The 26,555-nt window shown below is 43.0% G+C and overlaps 1 protein-coding gene across 5 annotated transcripts in view; it reads right to left on the reverse strand.

Moving 5' to 3' along the window:
• ctnnd2a (catenin (cadherin-associated protein), delta 2a) overlaps positions 1–26,555 on the reverse strand; it is a 229,627-nt gene that overhangs the window by 86,183 nt on the left and 116,889 nt on the right. For 3 of the 5 annotated variants that reach the window (XM_076761326.1, XM_076761323.1, XM_076761324.1), the window contains exons 10-12: positions 25,573–25,705; positions 20,994–21,167; positions 8,799–9,171 (exon numbers count right to left, since the gene is read on the reverse strand). In XM_076761326.1, coding sequence (XP_076617441.1) covers positions 8,799–9,171; positions 20,994–21,167; positions 25,573–25,705 — 680 coding nt within the window. The remainder of the gene's footprint in view (positions 1–8,798; positions 9,172–20,993; positions 21,168–25,572; positions 25,706–26,555) is intronic. The other 2 variants (XM_076761325.1, XM_076761327.1) reach the window with 2 other exon arrangements.

Raw genomic sequence — 26,555 nt, forward strand, 5'->3', positions numbered from 1 at the left:
AGAGAGCATGGTTAGCCTGAGTTCTCAAGTATGAGCTAGAGGAGAGGTGAGGTGAAACGAGGCGTGGGGAAGAGAGAAGATATACAATAATTCTGCTGGTGTGACATTTTCCCATAATCCCTCCCAAATGCCGCCAGTGTCAGGAGACGGAGCAGCAGAGAGTTGGTGGGAGGAGGAGGAGAGATGGGAAGCATCTATTGCCATACTTTTGTTGAGCATGAAGCAGCTGAAAAATCATATTAGAACCTTTCTTGCCGAGCCTATAGATTAGTCTGTGGTGCTGAATAGGTGCGTTTGCACGTGCATGCTCGTTCCTGCGTGTGTGTGAAAGGTTTGATGGATGTTAATCGACGAAATGTTAGTGGCAGCAATTACCATAAAAAACAATAATGTAATGATTGGATCAAAAGGACATGACAGATTAATTAGCCACTGCACAGATTAGAGGGTGGGTGCACGCACACACACACACACACACACACACACACACACACACACACACACACACACAAATGTATAATGACAAAAACTGAAACAGTGAACAGTCCACGCTGTCTATTCTGATTTCTCACTGCCTGAGAGGCAAATATCTAATTATTAGCCTGAGCCTCTACTTTATGTGTATGTGCGAGTCTCATCTGTGCGGCAATTTTTCCCAGTTATCTAAACACTTACATTTTAATGTGTGTGTAAGTGTGCCTCTATCCAACGGCCACCCACCTAATACGCTTCACCTTCTATCTCCCAGGCCTCAGATTTAGGGTGAAGCTCACCGCAGCCGAGAAGAAGGCAGACACACAGGGTTGTTATCATTCCAAGGTCACACACACATACACACACGCACAAACAGATAGGCCACCGCAGAAAAGGAAAATAACTACAATGGGCAATTTACCCAGAACAGGCAGGGATGATGGCCAGGGCACAGATGCACGCACACACACACAGACGCACACACACGTACACACAGCTGTGCCTCAGGGCCAACGTTCTGGCAATGCATCATTACCCTCCCTTGGAGGTAATTCCATATCCCAGCATGCATTTCTCATGTGGAGAGGAAATTACCCCTGGGCCGTGCTGAGAGCCAATAGAGTGTGTCCTCCTATCTGTCTCTCTCTCTCCTCCTTCCTTTCTCTTTTTTTAAATCCCTTGTTCACCCTGTGACTGTGCCTCTCACACCCTCACTGTCCTCCCTCTCTCCCTCAGTCTCCACCCCTGAGTCACCCAGTTACTAACCCATTCTTTTATCTTTCTTTATCTATCCCTCATTGCGACTTCATTTTTTTTTTTTTCTCTCCTTTGTCCCTTTTTCCACGCCTGATGTAGAACACAGATTTATAACAAAGGACAAAAAAAGGACTGACTGGCTCTCTCCATTCCTGTCCCACTCTGTCAGAGAGGGCACACAACAGCCATAAAACGGACAAAATGTTTTCATCCTTCATTAACTTCCCTTACTGTCTCATTAACTTAAGATGCATTTACATGCACCGTAAAAAATAAACACTGATATTCACTATTTACAAAGCAATACATGGTTGCGTGAAGAAGCTGCTAAGTTGCCACGTAAACACTCTTTCTGTCAGCAGAGGGTATTTTTAAAAATGTCACGTCATGAAATATGCTCATTCACTGTGCATTCCTTGCATCTGGATGCAAGAAAGGATGTGGATAATTAGTCAACAAGTCGATTCAATGCGGCTACCATGGCTAGTCCAGAAATAGTAGTTGGTTAAAATTATAATTATTTTATTAGTGTACACATTAAAGTTACAGGACAATGTGTTCATAATGCACAACAGGGTTTCTCTTATCCATTATTTAGTTACGTCTTAATGGGAAAATCTGTTGAAGTCTAATATATTCAAATCTCTCTGGCCGTAATGTCCAGTGAAATTAACTCCTGAGTTAGATGTGAAAATATTCTGGCTCTGCACGGTCTTTTCCGTGGCTGCTTCTTTGATGTCTGCTCTCCTCGGCCCTCTCCCGATTCGCTAAGTCACGGCTTTAATGCGACCAAATCGGAGTAAGTGGTGACTGTTGGAACAGTGAAAGACAAACCAAGAAGGTTTTAGTGAGTTTTAATTTTGAGTGTGTTTTACGATGATAAAATTACTGTTTTTGTCAATGGAGTCTGGTGGCTTTGGTGAGCGCGATATGGTGGCTGTTTCTGGTTAAAAAGAGGTATGTTGTTGTTTTTTTTCTTTTAGACTAGTCGACTTGTCAAAGTTTAAACTTCCATTTACTCATGAGCGAAATTCAGTAGTAGAAAGTCTGCACTATGTGTACACAGCAGCACCGATCACACTCACTGTCTCTCTCCATGGTGCTGAAACTTCCAAACCTAATGCATCTGTGTGCCTCTGTCCGTGGTGCTGAAGCATTCTCTCCCTCTCTGAACAGTGACGCAACACTTACACACATATCAAATACAGTGAAACGCATCCCAATGCCTGCATTTCAATAACAATTTACTTTTGTTTCATAAGTGTCTTTCATTCACCCTCAACTGACCTGAAGTGGAGGATAATGGGCGTGTGCTGCTTAGCAAGCAGAACAGTAAGAACAGGCGTACACACAGCAGAGCAGACAACCAGTTTACACCATAGAAATCCCCAAGTGCACCGTGTTGTAAACTGGGCACTTAAGTGTGTATGGGATCCCCTCTCTGAATTGAATCCTATGGTCAAGACTTCCCACACATTCACACGCGTAGACTGCAAGTGCCTCAATTTCCATGTAAAGCAGGTATCCCTCTGTAGAGTCATACATAAACTATATGTATCCAACACACAGAGCAATGCACTAAAACAAACAGACAAGGGCTGCAAGAAGGGAATACACCCGCTCAGTTTCTCTCTCTCTCACACACACACACACACACACACACACACACACACACACACGTTCATAAATAAACATTGACAAGTGCCCAGCTGACAACAAGAGTAATCACTGCATAATAATTCTCTCTCACTCTGTTTCTTAAACACACACGCGTGGAGACATGTCATTGTCGTTAAACTGTGTAACACATGGGAATGCGTTGCATCAGTCCTTTGCTATCAGATACAAACACACGCACACAGACGTGCACGCACTCATACACACACTAGACCTGCATTCATTTTCTGGAGACTCAATTTGTCCCCATAAGGAAGACAAGTCCCCACAATTTGACAGTGTAAACACATTTACGTCCCCACACGCAGTCTCCATCTTCCTGTCTGACACAGCCTCGGGTGCGCAAATGCACAGACCCCATTCACAGACACACACCGACAAACATGCACAGGGTCACCGCTGACCATTGCAGAGTTTCCATAAATAGAGCATTGTGCTCAGGCTGTGAGCCAACAGACACTGTCAGTGAATAGCGGAGCGGTGACAATGATGTGTCACACCAGATCACATCATATCAAAGTACTGTAAATAGCAATTCCATGTCAGCAGCTCTATTGTATCAAGCCAATAATGGGGGCACGGGGGGGTATTCCTTTTACAAACAATGCACGTTTTTACATCTACTGTTGCAGTGATGGGGTTTTAACCCATGGATTCCCGACTGCGGTTTGCTCGAGACAACAAAATCATTTTTACATCGCACATCACTACTGCTGGGTGAACACACATTTTGGATTTGTGGAGAAAATGTAAATGAGTGGAGTCTGAGTTATCTTATCTTGAAGTGCTGTGTCTACATTTCAGGCTGTTGGAGTGTTTGATGAGATAAGTCAAGCACACCCCCACAGTTGAAACAATACTGCAGTCTCATTTTTGATCACAAAACTAGAACTTTCCTTGCTGTCAATCCCCATTTCTGCATTACTGTGAATTCTCATCGCTTACTCTAAGTCCTCCTTCATGATGTTTTTCGCTGTCTTCCTTCTTTCTAATCTCCCAAGCTTTGTAACACTAACCCTTGGCCCCCACCTCCTTGCTCCTTAACTCCCTGAGCTCTGAGCTAATGTTCATCACTCTATCCTCCCAGAAACCCCTTCATGTCTTGCATCCCTCCCTCATTCCTTATTCCTCCTTCGATCCCTCAAGGTACGTCTCCCTTATTCCCTAAGCTAATGTCTTTCTGTGCTGTCTTCCCTCACTTAAGACTCTCCCAATCCCCTTTGTTGTTTTTTTTTTACTTTTTCATTTCCTTCATTATTGGTTTTTGTCTTCCCTTCAAACCCGCCATACTTTCATTGGTTTTGTGGGTCCGCGCTCAATATTTTCCTCCTCATCTGGCTCCCGATGTTGTTTTTAATATTCAATTTAAGAAGGAAACTTGGTGCTTGTGAGATCTCTGTTCGGGAGAAAGCTTATAGGAAAACACACAAACAAAACAATGGAGGGTAACACTTATCTACATTATGCTCTGCCCCTTTCCTCACTTCTGCTCCCTCTTTCTTCTATTTATTCACCTCCCTCCATCTTGAATCTTCATCTATCTAACAACCTCCATTTTTCCCCTCTCTACCCAATTCCCCTCCTCCCTTTATCTTCCCTACATATGCCTCCCCTCTTCCCTTCCTCCTCCTCCTCCTCCTCCTCTTCCGCTGTGTTCATCGGCCTCCCTCGCTTTAGCTTCATCTTCACCACTCCCTTCTTCCATCCCTCCTCCCTCCCCTTATCTCCCTCTCTTCCTCCTCTCCTGTCTTCACTCCCATCCATTAGCGGTTATTGAGTTTTCTCTTTGTGTCGCCGTCCTCACCTCTGCTCTATTGCGCTCACTCCTCTGCAACAGTAATAGCCCCTAACTGTGTTACTGGTTGCCAGTGCGTGCACGCGCGCACACACATACACACACACACACACACACACACACACACACACACACACACATTTATATATATATACACATGCACATAATAATGGACATGAGTGAGGCTTAGAATATGCTAATGACTTATAAAAAATATACACCGCCTTCTCCTGAGCACACCGCACACTTACCCAGACGTTAACACACACAGACATAACCTCTGCCCTCACTCAGACTGTTCCTTGTCTCTAATTGCTGATAACTCATTTAGCACTTCATGTTAGCTCAGCTAGATCCAATTACAACAAGAGAGAGAGTTTGAGTTTGAGTAGGAGGCCATTTAACCTCATGGCAAAGAGAAATGTATGATATGATGTGAAATATGCTAACGGATTAGATAAAAATCAAAATGGGAGAATTTGAAGACATTTTTAAATACCTTGGAGTTGCTATTAAAACAAAAAGCCATGCAGAAAGAAAGCTAGAAAACCAAGTGTATTGGTGGCAGACAAGCTAGCTCTGACCACTGACTGCTGCAGTTCTGTCAAACAAAAGCTACATCACAATTACCTTCACTTCATCAATGCCGACGAGAAGCAGGGTTTATCTGGTAATTACAATTATTTTACAAGGAAAATCTGTTGAAGTCCGACAATTTCCGAGTTAGATGCGAAGACATTCCAGCTCTACAGGCCATTCTCTCCCCCTGCCCCTCTGACGCCCGCCCTCTCTCTCACCCCTCTCCCAAGTCAGTGAATCAAGAGTTTATTTCGACCAAGCCAGAGAAGGTGGTTAGTGCTGGAACAGTGAAAGACGAACAAAGAAGGTTTTAGTGAGTTTTACTATGAAGTGTGTCTTACGACGATAAAATGACTGTTTCTGCAAATGGAGTCTGGTGACTTTGGTGTGAGCAGTATAGCAGCTGTTTCTGGTTACACAAAAAGGATCTTGCTCTTTAACAAAGCGTCTGTAGGGATCCTTTCCATAATGTCAGACACTTGTTATAACAATCTGAGCCCATCAGGGGTAAAAACAAACACTTTCTCCCATTTGTACGGGACAGTGAATTCTGATACTGACGCATTTAAGCCTTTCAGTGTTTGTGTACATTGTCTTTCATCGCTGCAGTCAGAACAATGCGCTTGTACTTACAGGGATACAGCATTTGTGACTGGAATACCAAAATGTGGTATTGCTGCGAAAATCCACTCATTACATTCTCTTTTCAGGTTTTATGAACTTTGGCTTCCTGTGGTTCTACAGAACTTGCCGTTCATGGCTGGCCCAAATGAATGAAAACACACAACATGCTGAGTCTACAGCAATTACACAACATCAGGCTCCAGCTAGTAAAGTCCGAATTTTAAAACACTCATAAATAACTTTGTAACTTTTAATTAAATAAGGTTTTACTGTACTCTGTGGGAGGCATCCAACACGCAAAAGCGCTCTCAAAACACTGGAACCGTGTAAGAAATGGCTGCATTTCTTTAACAGCGTCTGAATAAGGTTCACTGTCTAAAATAAAGTGCACCAGGAGGAAAAACAAGATGTCTTTGTGCTTCTCTGTACATGCAGTATATGAAGCTTGAAGCGGTAAGGGAAACAAAGTGATCTCTTATGTGTGCTTGTGTATGAGTAAATGTTTTAATGACTCCAATGGGCCAGTAATAAACACTGTCTTGCAAGTACCGTAAAGATAATAGTTTGTGTATATGTTTAGAAGCACATTTTACTTCCTAAAACCTGCTTCTACATTATCTGCAGAGTCTCCATTTTCAAAGTTAACAGAGTTAGAAGAGAAATCGAGCCTGCTCTGACCATAGTTGTTTCATTGTAAATAGCATACAGCTAGTGTATCTTCACCCAGCATCAGTCAGCTCAACTGTAGATGAAGATAAATGACAAAAGGCTGATCGGCTCTATTTTCAGAACTTCTCCTCTTCCACGTCTTTCCTTCTGACTAACACATTGCAATTAACTTTTAAATGTTTTCACCACCTTTGTTGAAGCAGTTTAGACAGTAAAAAAGCAGCACAGATCTAAAAACTGTCTTCCATATTGCACCGTGATGGGTGGCAGCAAACAACCCACAGTACGAAAGCACAACTTGATCTCCAACAGCTTGATAAATAGATTAATACATTTACAGGATTATCCCTTAATGAGCATTCAAATTTCAGGCTCTCTGATGTGCTTCACATTGTAGTTTTTTCTTTCTTTTACACACACAGACACATCATTTTCTACATGTTTTCAGGCAGCCAAATAGTGAGTGCACTATATGTGTGAATATGTGTGAGACTGCAATCCATGAGACCCTTATCTTGCTGACCTGGGCTCAGCTCTTGCTTCTTCTCTGCACAGCGTCTCTTTGAGAAACTTACTTACTGTTGCCACTGTTTATATTGTTGCAGTGTGACTAATGTGCCTTTGTCACAATACTGGCTGGTATAGATACCTTACAGAAAACAGAACATATATTACTGCTTTGCCTCTTGCTGAATTCGAGAGGAATGTTCCGTGTATACAAACAACACGGTGCCGACAACAAACTGCAACAGAGAGCAAACAACAAAGGCTTCACAACCTCGGTGAGACTATGAAAAGGAAAAAGAAAGTTTTGCTTTTTTAAAAGAGAAAAGGTAAAGCAGTCGCCCATGAGTCAGAGAGCAGAGAATTCTGTTTCATTTGAAAAACGAAGTCCAACCTATAAATAAGTTTTTCACTGCAAGGGAACATTGTGTGTTTGTGTGAAAAAGGAGGCAGTGTTGAGCCAGTCAATCACGTTACATCAGTGATTAACCATCATTCCACTCATTATCAGATACTTCATCTTGAGGACGATTGTGCGTTTATCTGACTGAGTACATCATTTGTTCATTCTTTCTCTCGGTGTAAATAATTCTCTCCCATCCTCTCGCTCTTATTCTGTCATATCTGTCTTTCTTTGTCCCTTGCTTGCTCTCCCTGTCTCTCTCCTCTGATTGACAACTGCTTCTGAGACTTGATCCATGCACATCTCAGTCCCTCTCACTCTGCAATTAAAAGAATTACACATCAAGGGTCCTGGGAAATATATATATATATATATACATATATATATGAATTTATAGGGGAGAGTGTGCTTTACTTAATTACAGAGACAAGAGGATGGAAGTGATCACAGCCCAGTAAGACTCTGTTACACACACCGTGACACCAAGGGAGGTGAAATGGAGCTTCTAAAGCAGCCGGTGAGTGACTGGAGAGGCACTGCCTTTCACAAAATGTTCTTTCTTAACATTTTTTGTGTTTCATTGGGGTCCAGCACAGAGGGCTCAGACAAAAATATGCACGGCCGTCTGGCAAAAAAGTTGAACTTGGGTCAACTTTTGTATCAGCCCAATGCGACATCATCTGCCAACATCCTGAGTAGGCCAATCAAATATAACCAAGCGCACATTCCTGGTACTTTGTAAGGTAAACGTGGTAATTCCTGTTTACTTCACGGCTGTCTAGACGGCAGATAAAATGATTGCTGTTGACATGAACCTTTGAGAGTTCTTTAAAATCCTTCCTCGTAGTATTATAAATTGCTGTGCAGCGTTTTGGTATCTCATGGGCCTTCAGACTTATGAATCTATTAGTCAATCCGCCCTTCCTGGATTACACTTCATCCTCACATGCTCCCGTCTATGCAGATCCTTGCATGTTTTGCATGTGCTATGTATTCAACACATTTTCATAACCTGTTCACAAGAACAGACCCAGCCTCCAGGGAAAGAATGTAAGTCAATGAAATGTCCTCACAAATGTACAGTAGTAATACATATGTGTGTCCTTGCACTTATTAAATCCTCTCACACACCAACACATGGATTGTTTATCACATTTGTCCTTTCAAAGTGCGTTTAATCACGCTATGCTCCATGATGTGCGCAGGTTGTGGTCCAATAAACCCCATAAAACACATGTACTGTATACAGATGCTCGCGTTCATGTGCATGCACACACACACACACACACACACACGCACACACCCCTTTCATCCTACCTGGGGTCTTTCTGAATAGAGTCAATGGAAGGTGAACGCTGCAGGCTCCCTTCGGGCGGCAGAGCTGGTCCAGACTTGCTGTAGGGCGATTCGACCACTGAAGGGCAGTACTGCAGGGTGCGGTATGGGTCCGCCACATAGGGGTCTGAGCCATACAAGTCTCCGCCTCCACCACCTCCACTTGAGGTGTAGCCTGGTCCCACTGTGGCATAGTTGTTGGTCCCGCCACGGCTGTAGTTTCCTGTTCCCGTGCTATGACTTCCTGTGCGCTGCAAAGGGGCGGAGTCGACACCAGGGGAGGAGGGAGCTATGGTGGGAAAGTAGGGACAGAGGACATAACTTAGGACCTGGTCATGGACACGCTGGGTCAGGTCTACAGGGCAGAGTTGAACAGGAGAGGAGGGGAGGAGAAGACAAAGGAAAAGGTGAGGGGAGAAGGACAGGATGAAAGAAAGGAGAGGAGAGAAGCAGAGAGGCAGACACAGAGACGAACAGGTTGTTGGGAAAAGACAACCACGTCTCCATATGGATGGAAAAACATTGGCCACATGCCCAGGATTAACACCAAGGACCAATGTTCGACAGAGGGAAGGATTGAAGAGAGAAAAGAGAAAAATTGTCAGAAGTTGAGCACACAAAAGTTTGAGATCAGTTTACTGATTGATGAAATGGCTCCGTACCAAAAGTGTCTGAAAAATATAAAACAGAATTACCTCATAAACTGCACTGACAACATCGTGCTGAAAATTTTCTGTAAATTCTAGTTAGAGCAACATGACTTTTTTCAGAATACAGACAAATGATTATAAAAAAAAAAAAAAGATTTACCCTAGTTAACAGAAATTAGCAATAGTCCTATTCCAATGTCAAGTCTGGTAACCTAGTAAAAATCCCATTCAGCAACAGTTTCCAGAGAGTGCTTGTAAACAGCGTTAGCTTTGTCACTCAAACGGCTCATTAGCCTCCCATTTCCATGCAATGAATAATGGAAACTTTGCTCGTAAGCATATTTGCAGGTAGCTAGAGAACGATTGCGGAAACTTTTCCCACACAGTGAGACATCTGCCTGGTGAGCAATAAGGACTAAAAAAATACATAAAAAAAAGAGAAAAAAGCAAAACAGCAGGCTATCTCTCTTTAGGGTGAGATGGAAATTGAATGGGGATTTGCACTGCGATGTAAGCAGCCTGCAGGGGCACAGTAGCTGTCACCTTTTCTCCCCGTCGTGTTGGAGCGGCGGATCGGTGATATATCAAGGTGTTAATGTGAGTCTGGGGGGCTCGTTTCTCTGGCTGTAAAAACACTGAGACAGACGGTGTGGGGGGATCCACCTCATCCGTCATTAGGACAAAGGTACGTCTACACAGAAACACACGCGTACACACATGCAAAAACACCATAAATGTGTTCTTCGGGGAGTACGCGATAAATCACGGGGCCTTGAAATCAATATGTGGACGTGTGCTTGACTGGGACATTAGCACAGGCCTCCTCTTTCAAAGAGAATTAGCCTTGAAAATGTGTCTGGATGGCAAAGTGCACACAAACTGGGACACATGCACACTCAAACTATACGCATGGGGCAGGACACAAGCATTCCTGTGCGTCTCATAAAACATGCATGAGTGTAAACGTATGAACACACACATTTACACTTTATATAGCATACACATACATACACACACACACACACACACACTAAATTAACAAAGGATTAGAGGTTGTGTGAACGTGGGTGTGTGTGCTGAGGTTGAGTGTCTCATCGTTATGTGACCAACAAAACTTGCTCTTTAGCGCTGTCTTGAGTGATGGCATTTACTTGACCTTCACAACCCTCTTATCTCTCTCTTTTTCACCTTTCTCTTTCTCTCTCTTTTTCTCTCTCTCTCTCTCTCTCTCACACACACACACACACACACAAACACACACTTCTGATCTGCCCCACGCATCTAGTACATGAGACAGATTAAACAGAGCTCTTATTTAAATTCTTCTCACCATATCTGGTAAACTCCATTAGTCGGCCCACCAGAGGCACAGGGAACCTTTTGGATGATGTAACTACATTAGCATATTTTTATTTCCCAACTCCAAAATCAGGTTAACAAAAATCCATTGCCAGCCAGACAGTGCAAAATCCAACTTTCAGACTTTGCCATGCAATGCCCATGAGGCTAAAGGCTGTGCGAGCTCTTCTACTGATGCCCCAAATTTGACAAAGATCCAAAGAATTAGGCAGGGAAAGAGAAACGGCGAGAGAGCCTGGGAAAAAGAGAGAAACATCTGAGAGATGAGGGACAGAGCTGCAGTTTCGAAAAGAGCCAAACAAGAGGGCAGAGGGAGGAAACAAGAGGCGGTGGAGTTTGCGACAGCACAGCCACGTAGAACAGAGGGTATGGGAGGGTAATGAAGCAGAGTTACTCCCATCAGAAGCAAATCCCAGTCTTTTCTGTACTCTTTGGATGGTGTCTGCGGTACGTCTGTCTTTCTGAACGTCTCATTAGCAGCCGGGACTTTAAGCTAACACCACCAGTGTCAGTGTGCGCTCACCGAGAGACACCCAACTAGGACGAGCCCCAGAGCCAAAGAAGGAGTTGGAAAACAGTGGCTTGTCAAATTATCTTAATAGCCTGTGCTGTGACCACTGAGTGGGGAAGTCCTTGGGCACAAGTTGAAAAAAGAACGAGAGAGAAAGCACACGTGATTGAGATCGCAGGGAGCATAAAGACAGAGAAATCCCCCCAAAATGTTCTGCCAAATTCATGTGTTGCCCGTCCTTTTGTTTTCATATCCTGTTACTTTGTATTCTGCTTCCCCACGCCTCTTTATGCATTCCATTTTCTTCTTTACTCAATCTTCCTGCCCGCTCTCCCTCTCTTCTTCTCCTACCTTAAGTAAATGGAGTGCTGCTGAATTTATCATTTCCTCTGGTAATGGTGTGTTCTGACTGATGACTTGACCTTTGGGGCCAATATTGCCTGGCAAAAATCAGCGTGTGGGCGCCTGTTTATGCATGCATGTGTCATTGTGTATGTGCTCTTGTTTGCCTGTCCTTGTGAGAACCAGCAGGAGTTTCAGACTTCTGGAGCAATGGACGTTTTTGACCAGTCTTTGAGACATTATGTCAGTTAGAACGTCATTATCTTAAGATAAGAATTAGATTCAATTTAGGTTTAAAATTAAGCATGTAATTGGAAGTTCAGGTTTTTGGTTTTGAGGTGACGGAATAAAACATAAAAATGAAAGGTCCTCTCAAGTGCAGCAAGACTAACATCTGCATGGAAGAGTGTCAGAGGCTGTGTCCGTAATAAGACCAGCACGAGGCAAACTCACTGTGCTGTTTCATGAAATATTAAACCAATCGTGAAATGCGCCTTGTGTGTACAAACAGACACTCACATGCACGCTCATGCTCCACTAACACCTCTCACACCTAACGCTCTGGCGGCGTGAAATTGCGTTTGGGAGGAAATAAAAGGGCGGGTGTGTCTTTGTATTCCCTTGCTTCGGTGTGGAGTAAACAAATCGCGGCTGTGCTCCTGCTGGCAGATTAGCGACGGGAAGGGAAACTCTATTAGTCATTTGACACAGTGATACCTCCACAATTAGCCAGTCGACTAAGGGTGCCGGCTAGCTTGGAGCGGGGCAGACTTTTTCATTGGGCTGCTGAGATGAGGGAGCCCTCGCTGAATGTACAAGAGATGGAGGAAAACAGGAGGAGGGAGGGAGAGAGAGATAGGGAGAGGGGGAAGAAAAACTACAGAGATCAAACCAATTCTCTGAGCTTTCCATGTCCATCCGTCCTCCCCGTTCTTTCATCTCTGCCTCCATTTCTTTCAGTCTTACTCCGTCTCTGTCACTTTCTTTTTCTCCATCACTCCCTTGCCCTTTTCTCCTTTCTTTACTTCTTTCTTCCCCCTCCAGGTCGGTCCCTCTCTGTCTATACCTCAATCCATCTTTTTTTTTTTTTCCCCTCACCCATCTCTTCTGAATCCTTCCCTTTCAATCCCTGCCCTCTCTCTTTTGCTGTGCTGCACTCCTTCTCTACTTCCATTATTTTTTTTCATGTGTCATCCTCTCTCCGTCATCCATTCATTTCATGTTTTTCTCTCCCTTTCTTCCCTAACACCCTTCTGTCTCACTATCTCTCTCCCTCTATTGTGGTTGTAGTAGACTATGTGATCAGAGCTGAGGACATGTCCTTTCTCTCGACACGCTTCAGTGCTCAGCACGATTACACAAAACCCCTCAGTACAGTCTCTATCTGTCTCACATACACACACTTGCATAGTGTGTGTGCACAAGTGCGCAAACATGGGTTTCTACATATGCAAGTGATTGACATGGACTAAACATGTGTGCATGTAACACGTCTCTTTCTAATGCTTTAAGGCCATGCAGCAGCATGCACACACAACCTTGCCTAGAGCAGCCACGGATGGAGCACACGTGCACAAACACACGCTCGCACACACACACAGACAAACATACACACACACTGCTTGGATGTGGAGGAGAGTAAGGATTAGTTTCTCCCTCTGTTTATCCCTGGGAGAACCTCCTGGCCAACACACAGCTCTTGATGTTCCTGAGCTGGAAGCACTGGAGGCCACGCACGCACGCACGCACGCACACACACACACACACACACACACACACACACACACACACACACACACACACACACAAATGCCCTCTTTTACACTTTCAGTATCAAACATACAGAGTTTTACAGTGTGGGAGCTGTGGGACACTTGTCTCTATGAGTCAAGGTGCCATGTCTTTCTCCAAGCTTGCCACTTAGACGCAGTAGGGGCTCCAGGCCAGTCATTGCTACGAAATGATCGTGCTGCGGAAGGACAATAGTGAAAGTCACGGAAAGGTAAGTTTCTTGTTTTTATATAAGGCATATGGTCACTGCAAGTGAAATGCTCATATATGGCATTCATATCTGGTCTCAATGTCCTTTTGACCACATTTCCACCTGCTATCAAAATGCAATCTGCAGCCAGACGTGTTATCCTGATAAGTAAAAACGAATGTTTATGCAAGGTTCAAGGTAAAGTATAGGTTGTTGTTCAAATTTCGAGAGCAAGCAGCGTTAATTAATATATTACATCTCACAAAGTCAATAAAGTTTCCCCTAAATCAACAGCTCAGAAAATTCCATAATTTTTTTAGGGGAGTCTGGTTTGCTGCCATCTCAAATTACTCAAATGCAAGTTTTGCTCTGAAGGACGATGAGGATAACGAGAACGCATTAAAAATAGCAAGTATCTGGATAATATACCCTAACACATATCCCATTGAATGCCAGGTGGAAATGGGCTCTTTATGTAGAATATAACACAACTACTGTTATACTGTTAACTGGCTGTTATACAAATAAACTTGCCTTGGCTTGCCTTGTCTTACATTAGCATAATGTTGCGCTTGCTACCACATTGGATTTGACATGCCGTTTTTGGATTAATTTACGGCAGAACACTGCAGGGGGAAATCATTTTCATGTTCTTCATATTGACAAATATCCGAGAAATGAAAGACAAATGCTCCTTTTTTCCTCCCACAGTCCGAAGACATGCAGGTTAGGTGGACTGGACACTCTTTAGGTGCAGTGTGAATTTCCTCTCCTGTGTGCGCTCTTCCTCTCGCCCACTGTGTGCTGAAATAAGCTGCAGCCCCCCACGACCCTGAATAAGATAAGTGGGTCTGCAAATGGATGAATATCACACTTAACTTGAACATGACTAACGAACAGAGTACATTTGAGTTTAATTCACTCGAAATAATGGAGTGACATTGAAACAGGTTTATGAGAAACGAGGCTAAAAGGCACTTCTCAAACCCTTTTCAGAGGGATTGTTGATTTTAAAGATACAATACCATTGTGAGGCCAGGTTATTTATATGTATATATTGCGTGATGAGGAGAAAAAGAGCAAACACAGAAGTAATAACCAACATAAACAACGATAAACTGTGAATCAGTTAATGAATAAAACATGCTTTAAACAGCAGATATGAATGTTTCTTTTCATTTGATGAAGACAGTCAACGCTGCTTTTGTGCTGACTTCAATTTATCTGCGATCTCTGAGGACCAAAACAAATGAATGCTTATGTCAATGTTTATGAATTCATTACTGCTGATAAAACAGAGAATATGCTAATCGTGTAAACTGAGATAGCACGGGACACAAGTCGCAAGCCACAAGTCGTGTGTTTGTGCCATTGTGTGTTCCTGTGCATGCTTTGTATATGTGCTTGCCATGTTAGCGGCCGCTGGTGTGTCTGTGTGAGTGCGTTTGTGTGTGAGAAGGTGGTGCAGCGTGACTAGCACCAACTTGACTTAAACCTACATTTATGAAGGGCCATATGTTTCCGCAAGGGAAAGAATTTGTGCTGATCTGTGGGGTAAGTCAGATGCTTTGAGCTGGTAATTAAAGCTTTCTGAGGCTTCAGCAAAAACTCACTGTAAATACTGTACAAGTTTAAGCCACAGTATAAATCACCTGAATTCAACTTATAAATTGAGTTGTTGTCCACTAAGTTGAATAGTTGTGTAGGTCACAACTTTATTGCCTGTCACAGCTCAATTCATCTGTTAGAAAGCCGATCACAGCAGAGAAAAATCATCTAAAAATGCAGAGAAATAAATCAATTTTCTTTCTTCCTCGCCTCAGTTCTTCATCCCTGCTCCTTCCTGTCCGGCTTGTTCACAATTTTTAAACAATTTTTCAGACTGACCCTCAGATAAATTAATCTCAGACATTGTCTTTCAATAGAGAGCTGGCTGCAGTGTGAGTCATAAATAGTGTCTCTAACCAGCATAAACGCTTTCACAGTGGAGTAAACAACACTTAATAAGAAAGTGCAAATTCACGACTCTTTCTTTACTGCCGTTCAAAAGGCAGTAGGTTCATTAAAAGACCAGCAGGATCAGGGGCCAAGCTGAAATTGATCCTGGCCAAACAAACCTAATCTAACCCGGCGACAGACAGAGCCTGGTGAGTGACACACTGGAGTAACTGGGGAGATGCTTCAGCCAAAAGGTCTCACGATGCTGCAGCGCTTTAGCTTTCCTGCAAAGAGGTTTTATCGGACACTAATTGATAAAGAACTGGTGATTCAGGACGACTGAGACGCATCAATTTCCAGTGCTACGCTGTAAGACTGCCCTGATTTCAACCATGCACTCACAATGATCGCTGCAAACTTACTGGCAGGAATTACCACTATCACTCGTATGGACTACAAGATTTTTATTTTTAATCTTACATAAGAATACAAGGTGTTGACCATGACAAGTATCTCTAAGCTTTAGAAGAATGTGTACGTATGTATTCATGTATGCATATACAGTATGTGGGTATGTACAGTATTTAAAAAGCTACAAATAATGTCCATCAACTACAACTACACAAATGCATACACACAACCCGAGTGAGTATAATTAGTATTATAAACCACATATGGATACCGGAGGATATGTGCCGGATGAAAGCGAGCCTTTTCCTTTTCCTTTCTTTTCAAGGATCCTTCACTTTTTCTATTCAAGAGGTGCCCTGAACTTTTCCTGCCTCCTGGTCAGAAGACATACGGTAACTGTACCCTCTCTCAAGTCCTCTCTAGTCTCTTGGGCTTGTTTTCTCCATCTCATCTCCCTCCTCCATCACTCTCTCTGTTCTGTCCCCCTCATTAGGGTGTCAGATCTCATTACAGAAGGAACACAGCAGATTTAAAGGGGGAAGCAGATTGGTTTAATGGTTTGATGCAAAGCTTTCTTCATATTTCTTTCAATCCTTCTTATTGCACATGTGCAGAGTGCGTGCGTGTGTGTGTGTGTGCACATTCGCGCTGGCAAAAGGGACCACTGCTATTGAGCCGCAACTTCAAGCAAAAATAATCCTGCTTTGGTTTCGAGAAACATCATAACACACACACACACCCTGGTGCTTATGTAACAGAGTTGATCCCTTGTCCTGGGAACTGCATGCATTTGATTGCATAAACCTGACATTAAAAAGTGTGTGTTCACATTTTCTGTGGGTCTCAAAAAGCCACAGCCGTCACTGTATTTATCCAAAAATGGACAGGAAAATACACGCACTCAATGACCAAAAAAAATCATTATTCAACTGCAAAAATCAGTACCCGTCCTCATTTAGGAGAGCAAGATCGAGGCACAGAGCCTAAGCAGAGGCGACACAGCATCAGATCAAAAAGCGATGCCACAACCTTAAAGATTATGACAATTTACAAAGGCAAATGAATATCCTCTCTGTAAAAAGTCTCAACATAATTTTCACATAAAGTTATGGTTTACAGAGAGTAAACTGGAGTATCCTAGATGAGCCTCTTAATTGGCTTTGTTTTTTGGAGTGGATGCAGAATAAAGCACTGTCCATGGTGCTGTCTGGTTGGCAGGTGATAAGGCATAAACACTTGAACAAAACTACAGGACTGAGCAGAGCAGTGTTCCTGTAGTGACGTAAAAAATGTGATGTAAACCGCTTGCCAAGTATTACACAAAATGCAAATTCTCATTTTTTTCCCCCACACAGCTTTGTGCCATTTGGTTATCTGGTTCTGTTAACGGTTGAGAAAATATAACTTTGCTGCTTACTGTGGCTTGATTGATTAATGATTGTAAAAGAATTTGTGTCTGTCTCCTCCACAGATACTGGTGGGAGCAATGTTAAACTACATAACACCCCTTATCAACAGCAATAGTTCAACCTGGCTACTAGATGCACCTGACAAATAGCCGTGGCAGTGAATCTACCCATTCTCGCTGTCGCCACCTGAGCTACGTGCAGGTCTGATGATAGGCTATTAAAGAGAAAAAGTGCCACATCCATTCAGAGCCGCTGTTATTCCCAGTGGTCAGAGTCATTAATACAGGCAAAGATAGCTTTCATGAAATAAGGAGGGAAGGCACAAAGACAAAAATGTAAGAGCACAGGCAGGAGGGAAGGAAGAAAAAGGGACAAAACAAGGAGGCAGAGAGCATGAGGAAGGAAGAAAAGACAAGGAGGGCATGAAAGAAGGCAGAAGAGTTAATGCTCAAGATTTCACTGACGTCTGAATGAATAGAGATTATGATAAAAGAGATAAAGGACAAAAAAATGTAGACATACATATAAAAATACAAAGAAGACAATAAGAAGCAGAAGGAGATGATGTCAGGAAGAGAGAGACTGATAATGAACAGAAAGGAAAGTGTAGTGACAAACTGTAGGCTGAAATGAAAAACACACAATGTCTTTTTGGACAAATAATGTGTGAACCACATCCTGAGGGTTTTTCTCACTGCGACTGAATGCATGTGTGTGCACGTGTGTGTCAGAGACACTGTGACCATGCAGGAATAATCGCTTGAAATAGGCCACATTAACCTGCAGTCCTCTGGGGCACTGGCCTGGTTTAATCCAAGAATGAAACACTGTGTGCCGCTGCCTACACACATGTATAGTGCAGAAACACAGACACACACCCATACCTGCACAATAATTATTATGCGGTGCGTGGATGTGTGTATGCGCTGCGCGGATAGGAAAAAGAGGATGAAGAGGGTGAGACAGCAGTCAGTAAGAATGACAGAAGGAGGGTGTGTGCATGCGAGAGAGAGGTTTGACCGGATACAGACACACACACACACACACACACAAACACACAGGCAGAGCAGATGTTCAGTAACAACTTATTTTTAGATTTTCTTCAGTTCTGTTTGGATGTCATGACAATGATGTTAATCTACAGTAACACTCAGGCCAACAGAGTACGTAAAAGTGGACTGAGCTGTGACAGACAGACAGACAGGATAAACAACTGACGGTGCTTTAAACTGGACCTGACTGAATTTGCAAGCGTGTTGTCAAACTGCTGTCCACCGCGCTGCAAGAAAATGCCAGCAGACTTACCGAGACTACAGGTCTGTTTGTTTATTGACGGATGGAGGAGGCTGAAAGCAGACGCAAGTTCCGTAAAATATAAAGTAAAACCTAAGCCAAGAGTGCCACTGTACATTTAACAAACTTACCAAATCAGCCTTGACCCCACTATGTGTCTGCTTTACTTTTCTTAATGTCCTGTTCTTGCTCCCTATTTCCTTCCTCCTGTCTCTCTGTCCTAAAATGGGTCAGGAAACAGCCATGGTAAAAAAAAAAAAAAACACTGCATGTACAATTATAGTCCCTTAAATTGGTTTTGTTGTATCAAGCAGCTCCTCTTCACAGTCAAGTGTGCAGTTAAGTAATGTGGTGGCCCACGTTCTCAATGCATACTGTGAGCTTCATTTGACTTGCAAGTGCCTTGTTTAAACTGGCCTTGAATTAGCCTGAAACTGTGTGCCGTATATAGCCCCACTGACTACCTCTCTGCAAATATGAAATACCCGCACAAATGTCTCCCTTCCCTTTCCACAGAAGGAATGACTTATAGAATTAATTACATTGATCCATGCCAGCTTAATGAACCAATAATGTGAGGCTGCCATGCCAAGAAAAGGCGCAATGACATAATTAATGACTTACCACTCAGCATGTCAGCACAGCCCTTATCAGCTCACTATTTGCTATCACTCTGTGCATTATGAATCCTTATTAGACAACCTCCTAGTCCCTGCACATACTGTTAACGTGACTTTTAAAACATGCTGCGCTAAGGCCAAACTTAATTCAACGGCCCACTGGCTTCAAGGTGCAGTTCATCTTCGGTGTGTTGATTTACCACTACAGTTACATGGGCCAAGCGCAGTAGGGGTAAAATTGTGGATGGAAAAGGTTCATGCTGATATACTCTGATGGAGAATTTAGCTCAAACAACATGAGATAATCTATTAAAATACTGTATCACAGGAGAAGTGCATTGTGTTCCTCAAGCGTTGCAATTAAATGTACATGGTCTAATCCACAGTCTATTGATTTTTGTAGCTGCAGTGCAAATTCTCTTTGTGAGTTTTCTTATACCCATCTATTGAAACGACAAATGCAAGGCACTCTGAGTTCTAGATAACAGTGGATCCTCTTTGTACACTTCTGAAGCGCACTTATTTAATTAATTCCTGCTTGCAAAGACAATCCTATCGCTATATGCGCTGCTCAGAATTTCACCGACAGTAATCAAAGCGATATCCCACAAGAATAAGCGGAAACCAAATGACCCCTTAACTCTGAAATGTGCTTCAAAAGCTGAGCTCTGTGCTTTAAGGCAATTCTCACTCCTTTCAAGTGAGTCAAACTGATCGACTCAAACGCTGGTCTGGAGTGGCATATTTACTGCTATGATTCTGACCCAAATGCTAATGATAGCTATTAAGGCTAGGCTGGTTAATGACATCGAGGGAGCTGTGAACGTGGCGTGACCGACTTGGGTGTTTTCATGTGGGTATGATACGGTAATGGGATTAACATGGCGTACCTAAACCCACATTGAGATAAGCTCAATGAGGCCCTATTAAAAATACATTGCTGGCAACAATGGAGTAATGGAGGGAGGGGGTGAGAATGAGCGCGTCTGACTGTGTGAGTTTGACAGAGGATGTGCCCAACTGTGCTTCTGGGAAAAAAAAAGAAAAGAAACATGCAGAATGGGTACTTTCTAAATAACATAATGGTCCATGATGGCTTTTTCAGTGCTCCTTATTCTTTACTCTCTGAATGTATTTTCTCCATTGTCCCTGGGCTGCATGAAGTTCTTGTAAACAGTAATGTGGGACTCACTGACTGACTGAATGTGGGCTGCAACATTCAACTCACATGGGAAAAACATTGTCCTGACGAGTATACATCACGCATACGTGACACTGGGTAAGCAAGCATCAACAAACATGAGTGAATGAATGAATGAATGCGAGCTGCAAAATAAAAAGGAAACTGATGTAAATTTAGCTCCCAATGAACACATCTTTTGCCTGCTCATACAAGCTTATCCCAGCTCCATTATTAAATGTACCTATAATCTGTGTTGTCTGTCTGCAGCAGCTGCAGGGACGGGGTCTTTGCCATAGCTGATATATGTTAGTATATTAAATATTCACAAGAGTTTGAAAAAAGACGTTATGAAGAACATTTTAGGTTTAAGAATGAAGATGAAATTAAAGGACTCATACATTCAGTTCCATGAGTTTAAAGACATCATAGAATGAAACTGCATAGCTGTAACTGATAATAGAAAGGCAGGAAGGGCCTTACCGGTGTTGTTGCGATAGGACCCTGTGTCTGGCCCCTGGCTCTGACTAAGGCTCCTCATGGGACCCTTGTTGTGGTAGACACGTTCTTCATAGATGGGATCTATGTGGTGTTCTGGAGAACCCAAGGGCCGAAGGGGCTCCTGACTGTGTTGACTACTATAGGAGCCACGAGAGCCTGAACAAAAGAGAGAGGGATGAAGAAAAAAAGATGTAAGGAAGATAGAGCGTGAAAGAGAGGGGACAAAATGAAGGATAAGTACGGCACATGAGGTAAGGGACGGTGTGCACAGGGGAATTGAACAGATGGATTTCAAGGAGGTAAGGAAGAATGAAGATAGGTTGCAATTTCATGCAGGAAATGGAAAGAGAGGTGGAATGGTGAGGCAGTGATGAGAAGCACAGAGGACGCAGAGGGCGAAACAAGTGGATGTAAGAGGAAGAGTGGATAAAGAAGCACAGAAGGAAGAATGAATGTGGGAGAAGATGGATGGGTACCCAAGAGAGACAGGAGGAAAGAAAAGGAACCCGTGTGGAGATGATGGGTGAAAGGCTGCAATAGTGATGATGGGAGGGCAGAACAGAGGAGGAAAACAGCGCTCATGCCAGAAAAAGCGCGCCTACATGGCTCCTCTGTTTTTAGACCTGTCCGTTTTCACCCTGGACCTTTTCTTTTGCTGAGCGCCAAGTGACAGACAGCACACCGTTCATGAAGGACAGATTAGGGTGACGGCGTGTTTATATGTTCGTACGAGTGGTAGGGGACGCTGGGATTAAGAGATGCACTAAATCAGGGGTACAAAAAACAGACAGGAGAAGAAAAAGAAAGCAAGAAAATGATACGTGCATAGCGACACATGAGATAGGAAGAAATAGGCAGAGATCGAGAGAGAGAGAGAGAGAGAGAGAGAGAGAGAGAGAAACAGCGAGAGAGAGGGATGCCTCTGTAATTCATTTTTTTTTAATCTCCACGGAACACATTGCTGGTCGTCAGCTATAAAATAATGAGATGTAGTGTCCCCCCCTCTTGCTCTGTGTTTGGCAGGAATCCCACAGACACAGGGCAAGGAAGACATTGACAGCAGGCATTTGTTCATTACACAGAGGAACAAATGTAAGGCCTCCCTATGAAAGCACGGAGAGCAAAATTAAAATCAGGAAAGAGAAGAAAAGGAGGAGGCTGGGGGAATATGAAGACGAGGCAGCGGGGCTTAGGTGACATGGCAGAGAATAAAGTGGAAAGACATCCACGCAGTCATACATACACACAGACTTAGAAAGCCACGAGCGACTGAGAGAAATGGAGACGGTCCAGTGGAGCCAACGTCGTATCATATCGCATTAGCTCTCAGTCGATGGCAAGTCGCGTGCCAAGGATTTTCCAGCGGATGAGGGGGGACGAGTGCAGTGCTTCAAGACTCCAAATCAAACCTCCGTGTGCATCCACCCTCAACTTTAACACAGTCAAAGCCCTACAACCCTTCAGATCGTATCAGAAATCAATGGATCTGAGGCACTCAGCCGTCTCAGTGGGATCAAGCACATACAGTGCCATGCAGCTATCACGTACTGTAGTTTTTGTTGCAGCTTAGGATCGGTGTCTAATTCTTGTCTTCACCGTCCAATAAAGCAAGACGAGTCAAAGAGAGTATTTCAAAGGGGAGTCATGATGAGGACCCAAAGTGAAATACACAACAGGAGCTTGTTACTATCCTAAACCTCCTTCATCATCTTTGGGGATGAACAAGAGTCTGCCTGGACGTCCAGTCCTATACTAGGCTCGTCTCACTATGCCAGACTTGAGCTATTGAGTTTTTACTGTGTCCTCCTTTCAACTGATTGGCCTGTTTACCAGCCTTGCTAACGTACCTGTAGGCTGCCTCCTGTCACACTCTGCTAGCCAGCGGTGGCCAGATAGAGAAGACAAACAGGAGGTCGAAGAGAGAGTCCGAGAGGGGAGTGACAAAATGAGACAAAGGAGATGGAGAGAAATTGAGAAAGTGACAGAAATGGATCGAGAGAATGCTGAAATTATGGACTCTGCAACACCAACTGAACTCAATTGAAATTCTGTGAATTCAGAGACAGACAGACAGAGGGACAAGAAGCAAGAGAGAGGGAGAGCTGGTCAGAATATGCATGAAGGAGTGCTAATTAGAGTCATGGACACACCCATTAACGACATGACTCATCCCAGCTCTCTCTCTTCCTTCATGCCTCTCGTCTTTGAAGTCTTGGTGAGTCGGTTTTATTTCTTTATTCATTTATTTTTTTTGACTCGCAAGGGCCCACTCGTGGAAGTAGTGACCTCTTTCTTTTAGAAGGAGGGGGAACTTTCAGAAGAGAAGATAGAATGATGCGCAGAGAGAGAGAGAAAATGACAGAGGTGACCTCCCATGATGCTTCATTCTGTAAAATATTTAAAAAGCATAACAAAATGTAAAATCCAACTGGGCTCTCTTAGTGCTTTGGTCCTGTTTGAGCAGTTAAAAAGAAAGCAAACTGAATATCGCCAACATCCACAGCAAAAGGTTTTTACATTCTTTCTCTTCATATGTAACCATGTACTGTAGGACCATATATCTATACGTCCAAGGGATCACTGCTGCTGCCTGAGGCTTCAGTGTCAGCCCTTAGTCAGTGTCACTGCCACAGAAGCTCAGTTTATTTAACTGATTAGCTTTTAATTATCTCTTTTTGCTGAAAGAACTCATTTTCTTCAGCTTGTATTATACTATTGCGCCACTGTGACAATATTCACACACAATGAACTGCATCACTCAGGCCATTTCATGCAAAAAGCACAGAGAGGTAATTTCTTTTTTGGGGCGATTTTGGTTTTACGCAGCTTAACTCCACTGTAGAGTAGGTGCTGTAGAGCTGTTGAGCACCTCTCCAAACAGGCTACTCAGATGAACTCTACTGTGCTTTTTACAGGAGGATAATACCCACAGGGGGATAAGCAAACCTCTGACTGAAGGTATCTACAAATAATTCTAGGCTGGCACAGAAATTGAAGAAAATTCCAATGATTTGATATCTTGCATTTCCAGGATTGGTGTTTACTTTAAGTCATTCTGATATGATCAACCACAACATGGTCGTCCAAGCTCATGAAAGCAAATTCTGATAATCATACAGCGCAGGTCTGCTAATTATGGTGACAGCATAAGATCTCGTTTTTTCATCAGGACTCATACTTGTCTTTTCGTCTTCGTTTAAATCTTCAGGAGAGATGAAACCCCAGGCGCTGCTTCAAGATCACAGTCATGCCCTCAGGGTAAAGCATGAAGGTCATGTTCTTCATCAATATAGCTCCGAGCTTAAAGGACTAATCAATTCAACTTACTCCAGAGCTTCAAAACACTGCCACCTGGTTTAATCAATATTAATCATGTCAAATATTTCATTTATGTCAAGCTGCGGCGAAGGAAGCTGTAACAAAGGCACTAATTTGGCTTTTACCAGTCTCTTCATTCACCAGCATACAAAAATGGTGAAGACCTTTAGTATAGTCAGCTCACAGGCACAATAGTCTCACAAAATATCCACGTGTACATTTAAGAGGAAGAAACAGACAAAGACAAAGAAATAAAGATCTTCACAGATTTCCACAATCCTTAAAAAATAAATAACTGAGACACGTACCAAAAGAATTTGTCTGCAGTTACATGCTCTAAAGCACAGGGCATAAATCTGAGTAAAGCCAAATGAAAGACGGAGGTAATCTAAAACTGCTTTTAGTCTGAATGGCACTTGTAATACAAGCCTTGAGAATTTAAAGTCCTTGAAACAGTGAGCTATCTACAGTATTTAATTCAAACAGGCACAAACAGCCAACCTCAAATAAAATTTTACACTTCACTTCTATGGGCCATAAACAGCTTCCACAACACGTTTTCATTTCCAGTCTGACATCCAGCCAACTCAATTTTGCAGTCATGAGAGCAAGCCATTCAACTAGCCAATGCAACTGCAGCAGCGAATAAAAGTCTCTGTTAGCCTGAATGCTGCCTGAACTAAGAACAGTGTCATTCTAATACACTCAGCTCCCAGGCGCAGCAAATAGACCTTATTCAAAGACAATCTGAATCTCCTTAAAGCGCGTAGTCACAACAGACCTGTTCAAAAACAGCTCATCATTCACAAACATAACCGCGAAACAGACGTTCATTTTGAAGTTCTTCTTGATAAAGATCAGCCCCAAAGATGCTCCAACGCCTCTTGTGAAGTACATATGAGTGCTGCGAGTAAATAGAGTCGATAACCTAGAGATACCGACACATTGTGCTTTTTAAGACTGGCTAATTCAACACACTTAAACGCAGAACTTGACATTTCTTAGAATGGCTGTGACACTGAAAGTGGCACGTGCCCCGTCTTATTGCACAAATGCTCCACTGACGCACAATGCAGGATCAACAACAGACACTCAAAGATATACCGATGTTGGGAAAGATCTTCTCACATCCTTTTACTACTCACAGCTTAATCAGAAAGACTGAGGAAAGTTACTAAATGCACGTGGTGGAGTAATGCATGTTTGGGTTTATGTGTATGTGCATGAGTGTGTGAGCTCCCACCTGCCAGACTGCCAGGCCTCTGCAGGGTAGCAGTAGCGTAGAGCTCGTGGGAGATCTTGTACTGGTCAGAAGCGTGGTGGGCTGCCAGCCGTTTGGGAGACAGAGTGGCATAGCTCCCTATGCCTGAACTCATCTGCAAAGGCAATGGTTGTTTATTGTAAATAAACTCAGGGAACACAGAGCGTGAAGTCGCTGGTGTACACTGGTGTAATTGCTTCCTGTTAATTACAGTGTGTTGGCAGCCAAATATGCAACAGCTCACATGGCTGATATGTTTTGATTTGTGCGGTTCAGAAAAGAACAGTTTGTACCTGTCCTCCAATTTTTTATTTTTTTTTTTCCATTTTACTTTGCCAATTGACTTTTGTGTCTACATCCAACTGAGAAACTTTCGTAAAACGGGCTTCTAAATTAAAATTGGCACTATGTGTAAACCACGTCCAAACCACTTTGAGTTAAGAACATAATATAAAGTGAGAACCCCCCCTCATTCAAAACACTTCTCATCATGGTACAGTGTGAGATATTGGATCGGGGCATCCAACAAATTTACCTCAGAAACCAGAGTTTAAATAAGGTGCTATTTGAAACGATTACATAACTAAAACCGACTTGTATAGATTTTTGTTTGAAGATATGACTCAATCTGTAATTGCTCTGGAGCTGCACTACGCCGTTCTTTGTCATGATTAAAGATCTGACAAAGTGGACACGAACATAATCTTCCCTGTAACACCCAGCCACTTGGCATCAATCAATACTATCCAACTATATAATATCATATGCAAACAGAATGATACAACTGTCAATTACTGCTCTGTTCAAAAATGACTAATACTGGGCATTACCACTGTAAATCCTGTGCTTAAATATTATCTTTGTACTATTACGCTACACCTAATAGCCAGTGTCAAACCGCTTTCTAAATCTACTGTGTGCAGAATAACTTGCGCTGTGATTAAAAAAACAGAGTAAATGAGTGG

Source organism: Chaetodon auriga, chromosome 21 (assembly GCF_051107435.1).
Source record: "Chaetodon auriga isolate fChaAug3 chromosome 21, fChaAug3.hap1, whole genome shotgun sequence".
In the NCBI taxonomy this organism is placed as follows: Eukaryota; Metazoa; Chordata; class Actinopteri; order Chaetodontiformes; family Chaetodontidae; genus Chaetodon; species Chaetodon auriga.